The following is a 13889-nucleotide window of genomic DNA, read 5'->3' as shown; positions in this document are numbered from 1 at the left end:
AGGGAGCAGCTATGAATAGTGTGCAAGTCTTTGTATGGGCAAATGCTTTCATTTCTTTTGGGTCAGTGGGGAGGAGTAAAATGGCTGGCATATGGAGTTGGGTGGTATATGTTTAAGTTTTTAAAAACCACCAAACTAGTTTCCTCAAGCCTCACCTTTCCTCATGCTGCCCCTGAGCCAGGGTATTCCTTCCTGAATGATTGTCCCTCAATCCCTTGCCGCTTCCTTATTTTGGTTCATTTTCCGATCACCTCCCATAGGACTGTCAGTCTATCTGGCAGGATCCACACTGGGCTCAAGGTAGGCAGACCATGCACCTTCCTCTCTTGTGAAGACTTACATTCTTAATAGCCAAGGTCAGGTATGTATTCGCTAACCTGTTCCCTTATTCTTAACATGAAATTGAATCGAGTGACATTAAGTTTTCTCTTTTTTTAAAAAAAAATGTTTTCATAGATTTTTAGAGAGAGAGGAAGAGAGAGGGAAAGAGAGAGAGAAACATCAATCAGCAACCTGGGTGTGTGCCCCGATGGAGAATCGAACCAGTGACCTCAAAATGGGTATTGTCCTTGCCAAGGGGATTTGTATTCTGTCTTTAACACCTGAGTTAACCACACCCACCGAGTTGGTGTAAATTCGAAGCCAGTTCTAATCTGGAGGTATTGAAAATCGCAGTGTGAAGCAGAGAAAGCAGTGGTTGGTTGCAGTAGCCGTGAAGTAAGACAACCAAGTTCTGCCCAGCCTGAGTGGCTCCGTTGGTTAAGTATCATCCTGTACATGAAAAGGTTGCCGGTTCCGTTCCCAGTCAGGGCACATACCACCTGGGTTTTGGGTTCAATCCCTGGTTGGGGCGCTCATGGAAGGCAACCAATCTGTTTCTTTCTCACATCAATGTTTCTCTCTCCCTCCCACCTTTCCTCTCTCTAAGTATGTCCTCGGGTTAGGATTAAAAATAAAAGAAGAAAACAAAGTTTAACCTGGCTCTTTTCGGATCCTTCTTTAAATCACTAATACTAGCTGCTATGCAGAGATGTCTCCTTTAGGACACATTGACTTATGAAAAAAGGTACCACTGTTTTCTAGCTCCATTGTTGTACCATGGTGTGACTTCACATGTGTTTACACTGTAAGACTGTTAAATCGTGAAGAGAATTTGATCAATGTTTTCAAATATTTCTCTTTTTGTGCCCATTTCCCATTTGCTTTTTAGTCCATTCCTTGGTGAGCATTCTTTTGTGACACTAAATGTCAGCTGTAGTCTCCGCCTAAAACATTGGCCTAGAGCTAGTGGACTTCGGTTTATATTCGCCTGTTAAGAAAAAATTAAATAAACTTCGAAAATGACATGAAAATTGCTTCAAAGAGAGCAAAGGGGGCTCACATGCAAAAGCTCATTAATGGCCTGAAGCTCCTCCGTTGCCTGGTATTCACAGTTGTGTCGTTTTGTACAATTGCTAGACTCTGAAAGGAGATTTAAAGAAAGAGTTAAAAATAAGTCTTTCATATAGCAACCTTTTACTGAGGACCTATTTGGGATCAGCACTAGGAATACAAAGACGAGGAGACAGGTTCACTCTGCAAGCAACTCCCAGCCTGATGCAATGATTCTCACACTTGAAATAAAACCCAGCGCGGCTCTGGCTGAATGAAGCCTTTCTGAAGGGCAGTGGGCCTCCTGAAAGTACATGTTGGTGCCGAGGATCCACTGCTAGGAATGTTTCCTAAAGAAATAATCAGGAAAATGTGCAAGATGTTGAGTCTTTCAGAGTAATGATCTTCATTTTTAGATGGAATAATAAATGATTTACCAGATGTTCCAGCAGATATTATGAGGCACCTCCTCCACTTAACCTTAATAAAGAATTTAGCTGTGAGTTGTTTTTCTTGTCCAACATTGTGTGATAGTTGTTAGCATTGAATCACAGTCTTCACTGTTTACTGAGCCTGTTTAGCTTTCCTTTCTTCTTAATCGCCAAGACAGTATTCGTAATATATTAAGTTCTTTACACTGACACATTCTGTCTTTGAGCCCTGCTGTAATTGTTGTGGGGTTTATTTCTTAAGTGGCTTTTTTAAGACTTTTAAGTCTGTAATAAGATGATCCATAGTTAATACCAAAAAGGATTTTAGTTGGGTGCTGCCGTTCTCTGCCCCTGACCCCACAGTTATGCAGGTTGCTTGAGTCTCCTTGGCCATTCGTCAGTAGCTTTGGAAGAAAATTGAGGCACAGGAGCTATGCAACCAAGTGCTTGGCATTTACTTTGGTTGATTCACCCTGGTGTCTGAGAACAGGTCGAGAGATTAGCCAATGCCCTACTGTTAATTTAAGTAGAGTTTTAAGTTGTTTTAAATGTATATTACATTGTCTAAGTTCACCTTTCGGTGGCTCAAAACTTTTGTTCTCCAGAAATAGTACAGGTTTTAATAAGTATTTGGACTATAGCTTAATAGCCTTTCTGACCTTTTCATTCACAAGTGAAAACTTAGAAATGCTGATGTTATTTGTTAGGAAGTAATGGCATTTCTGAACTCAGATGTTATTTCTTTAACAAGTTAATGGACACTTGTTAGAGAAATAAACTAGTTCTGGTAAACTGGTAAACTAGTGCTTAACAAGGTGTCATAGCTTCTGTTTATCTCCTAGAGATTTGCTCCCAAGACTTTCGTTTTCTTTTTTCCCTTGAGTTGGCAACCAGGTTAACAGAGAACCAAACATTTGCAAACCTAAGACTTTTCCGGAATGGTTCTTCCTAGAACTACATACTCACTTGCTCTTATCCTTCAAGACAATTGGCATTTTAAAATTCTTTTTTATTTTCCAGAAAACAGAGCTAATTGATCATTTGTTCTAATTTAAGGGTTTCTCCCCTTCAAAAATCTGAAGTCGTTGAGATGGTTAAGAAGCAAGTCAAAGTCATAACACTTGCAATTGGTGATGGAGCCAATGATGTCAGCATGATCCAGACGGCACATGTCGGCGTTGGTATAAGCGGGAATGAAGGCCTTCAGGCAGCTAATTCTTCTGATTACTCCATCGCGCAGGTAAAGATCATTTCTGCAGTCACACCCTTCATCTAGTCAGCTGACACTAGGAAAAGGGAAATACTAATTTTTTTCCCCACTCTTATTTTTAGTTCAAGTATTTGAAGAATTTATTGATGGTTCACGGTGCCTGGAACTATAACAGAGTCTCCAAGTGCATTTTGTACTGCTTCTACAAGAATATAGTCCTCTATATTATCGAGGTAATCACCAGTTAAGTTTTAAATCCTTGTCACTTGCAGAGATACGTAAAGACATTTTCTTTATGAAGACATGTTCTCATTTTAATTATTCCATTTGCCTACTTTGTATAACTGCTAAACATGCTAAAACAAAAAGTTTGTCAGCCCTGGAGAATAATTCATGTTTAAATTCTGGCTAAAAAAGTTATATTGCTTGGGTAAGAAATGTTGAATTAGAATTGCTAATGAAATAATGTTTTCAGTTTTAAAAATACTACAAACTATAGAGTTTTTTATGAAACTCAAAAACATACAAGAGAAAACAGTACACTATTTAGGGATATACACATGGAAACTGTATTTTAAAAGACAGTGAAGGGAATGATAGACATAAAACTGAGGATAGCAGTTCTGCTGGGGGTGGTGGTTAAAGAAGCAGAAGCAGGCAGGATACGTAGGCAGTTTCGCTAATATTGGTCATCCTGTAGTTCTTATTATGTTTCAAACTTAGACACTTATATACAAGCATCCCTTGCTACCCAGATCTGTTTTGGTTTCTGAGTTTGGTTGGTAGCAGGAGTTTAGATAATGAGGAATGAGTCTAAAAGCTATCAGAATATTTAGTTCCTGTGCCTGGACAGTGAGAAATTCCAAATTCCTTTTCATATATCAAATATAACATCATTTTGGGGGGAGTCTTGGGGGACACAAACATTTAGTCTGTAAAATCATTTTTTAAATGAAAACTTAACCTGAGTTGGGAATATCACTTCTAAAGGGTAGTATGTTGTCCTACAAACAGTTTCACAGCACCCACTGGATGCCAGGCCCCAGGCTTCATTCATTGTTCTTGCTGTCCTCCATCCAGGAGCTGGGCAACAGAAATAACAATGCCAGCCACTCATGCAATTCTGGAACCACATGAGCAACAAGTAAACATTAAAGCCTACATTAACTTTTAAATGATATTTTATTTAAGTCAGTATATTCAGTATTACCATTTCAATGTATAATCACCTTAAAAACTTTTAATGTGATATTTTACATTCTTTTTTCATACTAAGTCTTCAAATTCGGGTGTTGATCTATCAGTGGCTACCATAGTGGACAGAAAAGCACCAGTGCACGAATAAGTGAACTGAACAGTCAATCGGGAAGTGATAGATAAATCATGTACCTTTCATTCACCTATGGCCATTTTATCCTCAGAAGCTATATTTGTAAAACACACTCTAAATGTTATCAGTTTCTTGCCCCTCTTGCAGCTTCGCAGAGCGTGAAGATAAGCTCTCTGTAGCTCGTTAAGAAAACCCTCTATCTGCCCCTCCTGTGAGGAGATCCACTTTCACCCTCATAAATATGCCCAGAGCTTCCTTACAGATGTTTGTTTATGCCACTTTGACCTCTAACTTGCTGGCTGCTCCTCCACAGCTGTCAGATGATACACAGCCTAACACCCCAACCAGTGTGGCTCAGTGATTGAGTGTCAAACAATGAACCTGGAGGTCACAGTTTGATTCCTGATCAGGGCACCTGCCCAGGTTGTGGTCTCGATCCCGAGTGGAGCGCATGCAGGAGGCAGCCAATCAGTGATTCTCTCTCATCATTGATGTTTCTGTCTCCCTCTCCTTCCCCCTTCCTCTCTGAAATCAATAAAGATATATATTTTTAAATATATATATATACTAGAGGCCTGTTGCACGAAGAGATTCGTGCAATAGGCTTTCCCTTCCCCTGACTGCCGGCACCGGTTTTCCTCCGGCACCCGGGACCCAGGCCTTCGCTCCGGCCGGAGCCGCCTTCGGTCTTCGCTCCGCTGCTTCCCACCTGTGTATGCAAATTAACCGCCATCTTTGTTGGGTTAATTTGCATACTCTCCTAATTGGCTGGTTAGCATAGCGAAGGTATGGTCAATGTACATGTTTGTCTGTTATTAGGTAAGATAATATCCCATGCTTTACACCAGAGAAGTAACACTGTCAATAAAACAAATCTAGATTTCACACTGACCCTATTGGCAGGTTAGCTGGGAACTGTTGTGTATTTGGTTCAGGTATTCTTTATGCCTTTGTAAGAATGCTTGTCTCCTTATTAAAATGTTGACTTAACATATTTCTTAATATAAGTTAGCTGCTAAAACTGAAACTTAGTTTTCAAGTGTGCAGGCAATTTTGTTTATTGGTCACTAAAAATCTATACTTAGGTTACAACCCATTTGGTAAAATAAGCAAATACTTGGAAACAAACAGGATAATCTGTGAACTTCCTTATTGCTCATTTCTGCTGATTTGGTCTATAGTAGTCTGTGTTTTGAAGCAAAACACACCTCTAAAATCGCTTATCAGATCCAAAAACTATATTGTTATTGTATATATAAATTTGTGATTTTTTTTCTAAAATAATTATTTATGATTGCCAGTATCCTCTATAGTTACTAGCTTTTCTAATTATACTTTTCTCATTCAGAATAATATCAATTTACGTAGTTTACTTACATATATTTTTGAAGATACTAGGAGTTTAAAGCCATTGGTAGCAAGAAATCTGCTTTAAAAATTTCTAATTTTTTTTTAAATCTAGATCATTTGACAATCAGCAGTGAAGTGGGTAAAACTTATGTACTAATAGGGGGAAATAAAATATATTAAACTCAAATGGAAAACTAAATCTGTAATTTCTGTTTCATCCAGAGTTACATGAATTGTGTTTGATTAGCCCTAAATTTCACTTGGCTTTTAATTTAAAGCCTCCTCATGAGATATTTAGCACTGACCAAATTCTTTCAATATCGAACAGGAAGTAAATCTTGACTTGGGGTGTTGAACTACACAATACAGTGTATTATAGAATTATATACCTTAAACCTATATAATTTTACTAACCAGTGTAACCCTAATAAATTCATTTTTTTTAAAAAAAAAAAAGGAAGTAAGTCCTAAACTTTACTGGAAATCTCATTTAAGTTATTTTTCTTTGAGCATGTTATGGAAATGTATTTTGAATATAATTCAACTATCTTGGAAACAAATTGACCTTTTCAATCAATTCCCAGATACCAAACTTTTGCCAGCTAAAACAAGTTCTGCAGATGTTAATGGCTCATGTCAATACTGTGAATGAATAGACAGAAAACACATCATTGAATGTCTCTAGTGAGGACAACTGCCAGTCTCAACTCTCTCCTTTCAGTGTTTTGTGCTGATCAGGCGTGGGAGCAGAGGACTCATTGACTGTTTGTAAGCTGCTGTTTAATATGCAAAAATGCTCCGTGGGGAAAAGGTCTGTGCAGCTTCAACTGCCACGCCTCTGCTGGGACGTGGAACTTAGAAAAGAATACCAGGAGAGGCAGGTCTGGAGTTTCTCTGCTAATGAAGGAATAGTTTGGAGCTCTATGGGTTTTATAGATTATCTGCAAAAACTGCCTTTCCCATTGCTGTAGTGCAGGAATGCCACCCTCTAGCCTCTCCATTGCCATAAACTTCAGCCAAACAAATAAATGCAGATTTGGCAGGTGGCGGTCTGCAGCACTTACTGATGGTGGCCACTTGCAGCAGCCTAGGCGTTCACTGAAATTACTGGATCTTTTCTAAAGAGAGTTTTGTAAAATTTCTTTGAGACATCTGACTCCTTCCTACCAAGATAAGACCTTTTCTTTCAAACCATTGGTTGCATCCAGGTTTTCTGGTAAGATCCCAAAACATTGTAGTGTTTCTGATTTCCGGAAGCTTTGAGTCAAGTCAGTGAGGTGATATTTTCCCTGCATGTTGTGCTGGGATGTGGCTTTCCTGTGAATTTAAATAATTTAGATGCCTCCCCAGAGGAACCGATGTTTGCTTTCTGCACCTGGTTTGGGTTGAGTCAAAGGAGGGACTTTTATGTATCTATAATGTGAGCTATGTTTCCAATGTATCTTTTAACTACAAATCTCGCTAACTTGAAATGAGCCTTCTGGTAGACTTCTCTTTCTCTTTGAATGCCCAAATATTTGTGTGAAGGTATATAGGGAACTCTGTTGGAAGGTTATTCTCTTATCTAGTCATTTCTCCTTTTTAAAAAAAGGAATTAGAATACTAACTTTTTTAAATGCAGGGAGAGAATTTCTAAAACCTTCTTTACATCTTTCAGTAGGAAAAATAAAAAGGTAAAAATGTATTCATACCTATCCATTTAAAAATTTCCATCATAAAGCAGTAAATTCATGCATTTTAAAAATAAACTTTGAATCCAGACATGTTGGTTTATTTGCATATTATTTGGAATGTAAAACTCTTCCTAGATTAAGGGAGGTTCTTAAATTCCAAGCTCATACTAGAACATTTGAATCAGCATCTCATGTTCTGTACAAAGAAACTAAACCAGAAGACTAGACACATTTACAAATGTTTACTCACGCACAATAAATTTATTCATATACATTTCTTGTATTATTCAGTGATAATGATTGCAGGTGCATTTATAACCATAACCTTTGAGATGATTCATATCCATTACACAAATTTGGTATGCATGTTGCTTAGGCTTTCTTTAGACCAAAGAAGATTAGACTGCATCTTCATAGACTAGCAAGGCCATAATTGAAGGTTTGGGTTTAATAATTTCTTATATTTCCATTATACCCTTAGAATCCTGAAAGAGCTTGTTTGTATGTAATATCACAGTAGATCACAGTCACCTTCAGAGAGGACATTACCATCACCCAGAGTACCACAAATATGTATTCACATAATCCACATCTCACAGAGGTCAAATATGAAAACACAATAGCAAGCGTTGAAGTCTGTCTTGTCAATTTGTGTATACTTAACACTTGAAAAATAAAAATAAAGGTGAAGTCAGCAGGACACCCTAAGGAATAAACTTCCGTTCACATGAAGATGCTAATAAGTTTTTTTAAAGTTGCATGCACAAATGAATGCTCCGGCTCCTTGTTTAGGACACATGTTCAATTTTTTTCTGTAAACACCTGTGGCAAAGCAAGCAATACTTTCAGATTTGACTCCAATTTCTATGCTCTTGTTGTTGTTAATGTGTGTATAACCCTGACACAATTTAGACTTATTTGTCACACGCTATTACTACTTTTGTTTTCTTTTTCATCTCCTGAAGCAAACATTCATTTTTCCACTCCTTCCCACTATAAACAGGAAAAAGATCAGTGTGGGCACAGAAAGTGTTCATTGCGGGGGTCGGCCTGGGTACATACTGATAAGTGGTGAATTTGTAGCAGTTCATGCTTCCATAATGATGTTAAATGAAACGTGAAGTGGAGCAAAGTCCCAGCACCTCCAATTCAAAAATTCGTTTGCCGGGCATACCAAGCCTGCTTTCCTCTGAACAGGTTTTTGTTGTGTTTGCTTTTGTGTTTGTGTTTGTGTCATCTCATTGCTGGGCCAGACGTTTCACTCTTCCAGATCAACATGATTCTAATTACATTTTAAATAACGTAGGAATTATTTATTTACTAATATCACTCTACATTATTATTTGTCTTACACATGTTGGATAAAATTTTTCTCTATTGTCCCTTAATTTTATAGCCAACAATTAAGGTTTCTATTTTTAAGAGAATTGCAAAATACGGAAGGACTTTAGCTCTATTAATTAAAGATTTATTTTATCAAAGCATAAACTTAAGTTATAAAATATCTTAATATATAAATTCGGATTTCATATTCTGATGGCTGTAATTATCAAAAACTATTTTAAAAGTGTATATAGTTTGACCTACTAATTCCACTTATGAAAATTCATCCTGGAAAAAAAGAAAGAAAAGCAAAGAGGCACAGAAAATTTTTGGAGGTGTGTTAGTCTATTGTCTTGATTGTGGTGATGGTTTCATGGGTGTGCATATATTCAAACTCACCAAATTGAATGCATTAGATGTATGCAGTTTTTTTTGTATAGCAATTATATTTCAATAAAGCTGCCTTTTACCAAAAAAAAAAAAAAAAAAAAAGAGTTTATTCTAAAGATATAGAAACATGTGGGACTTCTGCGTAAGAACATTCAGTTCAGAATTATATATAACTAGAGGCCCGGTGCATGAAAATTCATGCACTGGAGGGGGAGTCCCTCAGCCTGGCCTGCCCCCTAAACAATCTGGGAGCCCTCAGAGGTGGGAAGGCAACACCCCATCACACCTCTGCTGCTAAGGGAGTGAAATTTTTTCACCACTACCGGCAGCATAAGCCTTGGTTGGTCCTGGTTACCTGAGCCTCAGGCAGCCGCCATCTGAGGCTTGCCTGCACCTCGGGCTGGTCCTGGGTGGTTGAGCAGCCAACATCCAAGGCTTGCCTGCGCCTCAGGCCAGCCCTGGGGGGCTGAGGAGACTGGGGGACTCCAGAGGCAGGCGCCACCATCTTGTGACTGTGGGCACCACCATCTTTGAGGGCATGGCAGTCTATTAGCATATTCCCTCCTTATTGGCTGTGGGTGCCTCCATCTCTGCAACAGCGTGAGGGTGAATTAGCATATTCCCTCTTTATTAGATAGGACTAGCGGCCCGGTGCACGGATTCATGCACTGGTGGGGTTCTTCAGTCTGGCCTGCACTCTCTCACAACCTGGGACCCCTTGGGGGATGTCGGACTGCCCGATCCTCGCATGCCAGGCAGTCTGACATCCCCTGAGGAATGTAGTAGTGCGCAAAGTGGCAGGCAGCCGGAGAGGAGCCCGAGCTCAGGCCAGGTGCCGCACCATCCCTCCCTGCTGCGCCTGCCGCATCTGCTGCTTGGTAGTGCTGTTGTGGAGGCGGGAGAGGCTCACGCTGCCGCAGCTGTACTTGCCAGCCATGAGCCTGGCGTCTGGCACCCGTCAGTCAGCTGAGCGGTGCTCCCTCTGTGGGAGCGCACTGACCACCAGGGGCAGCTCCTGCGTTAAGCGTCTGCCCCCTGGTGGTCAGTGCGCATCATAGCTACTGGTCGTCTGGTCATTCAGTCATTTAGGCTTTCATATATACAGATAGATAAATCTGGAAGCATGCTAAATAATAGTTATAGCCACCCTTAGAGGTTATATATCCATTAACATCATTTTAAAGGATATGTAACAACTTAAGAAAATGCATATTACATGAGGAGAAGAGGGAGAGGAGCTGGACATGATACTATCTATATGCAGTAGGTTTCCTGCAAGGTAAATTTATGAATGTATATAAATGAAATATATGAATGCAATTAACACAGAAGAAAATAAATGGTGATGGTATTATTATAGGAAATTTTTTCACCTTCTAAATAAACGTGCTCTTTTATAATAAAAATAATAATAATCTTTAAATAACTATCAGGAGATATTTTAAAATGGAAATAAAGTTCTAAAAGTATAACGGCACAAAATATATTCCTTGAAGTGCCTTTTAGAAAATATTACATTTAATTTTTTTTAAATCTGTGATTGCCTGTTGATACAAAATTGTGGAGTTTTATTTTTTTCAACAAAAGAAACCAACTTTGACTCAAATAACAGGTCCCTTGTGAAAACATCCCTTCAAATGATAAAGTAAAGCAAAGAAACACCATTTTCAAGAGAGTCATGAAAATATTATGCTATTATGCAGTGGTTGAGTACACAACAGATTCTGCACAATGCACTTATTTTTGTGGGTCCTAATTTGCGGGGTTTTGTTTTCTTTCTAGATCTGGTTTGCCTTTGTTAATGGCTTTTCTGGACAGATCCTCTTTGAGAGATGGTGTATAGGTCTTTATAATGTGGTAAGTCTGAAACATTTGGTTTTTCCTATTTCGTTGAATACTTTGAGATAAAGGTTCACCTGCCTTTGGCTGCTTGGTGTAATGACCCATTGGTGTACTTCAGATGTTTACAGCAATGCCTCCCTTAACGCTGGGCATATTTGAGAGATCATGCAGGAAAGAGAATATGTTGAAGTACCCTGAATTATACAAAACGTCTCAGAACGCCCTGGACTTCAACACCAAGGTAGGATATGGCGTCCTGCCACACATTCGGGGGGGTGGGGGGAAGAGGAGGAGAGGGGGGGTTGCTTTGCTGCTTTAATTACTTGGGGCATCTGGTCTCCCAGAACCAGGGAAACAACTCCAGGGTGTCGACCGTGGTGAGTCAGGCTTACCTAAGGCTCTGATATGGACTGACAAGGTTTTTGTTTGTGTTGTTATAAAATTAAAATGTAACCGTGATTCACTGGGACTTGCCAGGCAGCAGGGAACTGGGTCTGGCAGACAGACAGACGTGAGGGTCCCTTTGGCCCCTGACTGCTGGTCTCTGCAGCCTTGCCCTTCACGGAGGTCGGTCACCCAAGACTGAGCGGGACTTCTTTACATGTGTGAGGTGGTGAGGGGCGGTGGAGCATTCTCTACTCGTTACCTGTTTTATGAACTAACTTTGTCCTCTGCTGAGTATTATATTGTTTGTATCGAGCATTACAAATTATAGTCTCTGGGGAAAAAAACCTCAGTCATAACACTCAGTATTTCCAAGCCATAAAAATTAAAATACAAGATAAAATAGCCAGCATAAAATCATATTCTGGGTTTTTATCCTGCATAACATGGCATGGACTATTGTCATCTCTTGTGCTCCCTGGTATTTATTCACCCCAACCACAAAAGTAGCTCATTTTCTGCAGTTTCCTTCCCTGCAAGTATATGTTCTAAACTATTTTCTAGGAATTCTAGTTTTGGTTTAGTGTGAGGCAGAATTTTCTTTTTTAATTTTCTAACAGTCAAGATGGATGTCATTTTGAAACTATAATAAAAGTAACAGAATTGTTCTCATTTAATAGAGTACATGTCTGTTAGCATGTTACTAATAATGAGATGTAACCTAGATTGGGTGTTTTGAATTCAGGACAGTTAGTGTAGGAAATCTTAAATATTTTTGAAGCTCTCAAATGACATTTCTTCTGAGTATACCAAGAAAATAAAATGAAACAGGTGTTTCAGCGTCTCTAACCTCACACCATAAATGTTGGTGTTGAGTTTATAGCCAGGATGTTGTTCATCTTCTGAGATGAGGTCTTCATGGATGCACTGTGCACGCATGGCCAGGTGTACACGTACATACAACTTGATGGCATTATTTTAAGTAACTGAATATGGTTAAGTTTTTTTTTAAAAAAAAATGAGAGTTCTTGGGCTTAAGACCATTAGTTCTGGAAAGTATTTTTAGTAGTCTCTTGAAACTATTCCAATTTATGATATGAAATGTCTATGCCTTTATTTTTGAATGAATTGTTTTTGGATTTTTTAAAACTTATTTATGATATCCAGTTTGTCTTCAATGCCACCACCTTGCCGTAACGTTCGTTACCTACGGTGGGTATTTTCAGGTAGGCAGCCACAGTGCTGTGCGAGCTCTTATTTCCCTGAAAAATTGATCTGAGAGCTCGGCATGTTCAGACATGCTGACAACGAACAATAATTCTTAGCAACCTAGACTCTTGTATCAACCTCAGCCACAGGCCCCCAAACGACCGTGGCTCAGGCACCACAGTGCTCCCTCCAGAGTGAACTTTTCAGCCACACACTGGGCCATGGTTCTGTCGCCTATAAACATAGATTCCACAGGATCACCCAGTGCCACTCCTGGACAGCCACATCCTCGCATGCCCTTTGCACCGTCGCGTTTTTGTGGCCTGGGATAAGATGTACCGGGTAGTATAGTTTTAATGTGGATGCATCCTTCCTTGCAAACTTGACAATTTTTTTTTGGTTGTTTACAAAGTATTTCATTGTCTGCAGAGCCCATGCATTTCAAAAAGTCATCAGATCAACCCAAATAGATTAAACAGGGGCGGGCAAAAGTAGGTCTCCAGTTGTGAGTACATGAAAGAGTTCATTCTTGTAATATTATTTTATTATTTGTCTTCTTCCCTATGATCAACTGTAAACCTACTTTTGCCATCCCTGAACTTCTGTATCCATTTGAGAATTTGTACACACATGAACTGCCCACCATTTTTTATAGGGAGGGTTGATGGGTTTTTCTAATGATTTCAGTGAAGATTCTTTGATTAAACCCCATAGACGTGTTTTAAAATTCAGGGGCAAATGGCCACAAAATGCATACTTGTGTACACAGCGGTTGCCGTGGGCCCCCAGTGTAGCAGCATTGTTGCCCTGAATGACGGTGATTACGTTTGTTATGGTAAAAAGGGTCGGAGGTTCTGAGGTCAGGACAGGGGTTAAAGGATTAGCATGTGACAATAAGTAGCGGTCAGGAAAATGGAAAAGTAGAACTAATTTTTCTTGCACCCACCTGTGCTTTCTGTCAAATGAAAACGTGTGGTGATGACATAGTGAGGAGAGGAGACAAAGGTTAATGAGGAACACAAGTTCAAATGTGTAATGTATTGGAGCGTAAATTGGATCATACAATCCAGTGTGGCTGCGTGAACTAACAAAGGAGATTGAAATCACGGTGGAAAATTTTGGGAGGCAGGCAACTTAATTTCTGTTGTTTGAACAGCTTAAAACTATTAATACACGGCAATTTATTTAGCATAAGTCTGGCATGCAAGAATCACTTTTTAAATGACAAACTGCGATTGTTCAAAGGGCCGTAAGAATGCTAAACAGTTTTTCTAGAATTTAATCTTTCCTAGCCATGTTACAAAGAGCATTCCAGTGATACTGGCTCTCTTGTTCTTCTTAAAATACAATCGATGTACAAACCAATAAACTGTTAA

The 13889-nt window shown here is 39.2% G+C and overlaps 1 protein-coding gene across 7 annotated transcripts in view; it reads left to right on the top strand.

Annotated features, from left to right (window-relative positions):
- The window catches only part of ATP8A1 (ATPase phospholipid transporting 8A1), a 209931-nt gene that overhangs the window by 157091 nt on the left and 38951 nt on the right, over window positions 1-13889 (top strand). For all 7 annotated transcript variants that reach the window (XM_036332572.1, XM_036332580.1, XM_036332553.1 and 4 more), the window contains 4 exons: window positions 2859-3042; window positions 3135-3245; window positions 10861-10935; window positions 11039-11161. In XM_036332572.1, the coding sequence (XP_036188465.1) occupies window positions 2859-3042; window positions 3135-3245; window positions 10861-10935; window positions 11039-11161 (493 nt within the window). The remainder of the gene's footprint in view (window positions 1-2858; window positions 3043-3134; window positions 3246-10860; window positions 10936-11038; window positions 11162-13889) is intronic.

The sequence above is a fragment of the Myotis myotis genome, unplaced genomic scaffold, assembly GCF_014108235.1.
Source record: "Myotis myotis isolate mMyoMyo1 unplaced genomic scaffold, mMyoMyo1.p scaffold_m19_p_1, whole genome shotgun sequence".
NCBI lineage: Eukaryota > Metazoa > Chordata > Mammalia > Chiroptera > Vespertilionidae > Myotis > Myotis myotis.
This window is presented reverse-complemented; position numbering and strand designations above follow the sequence as displayed.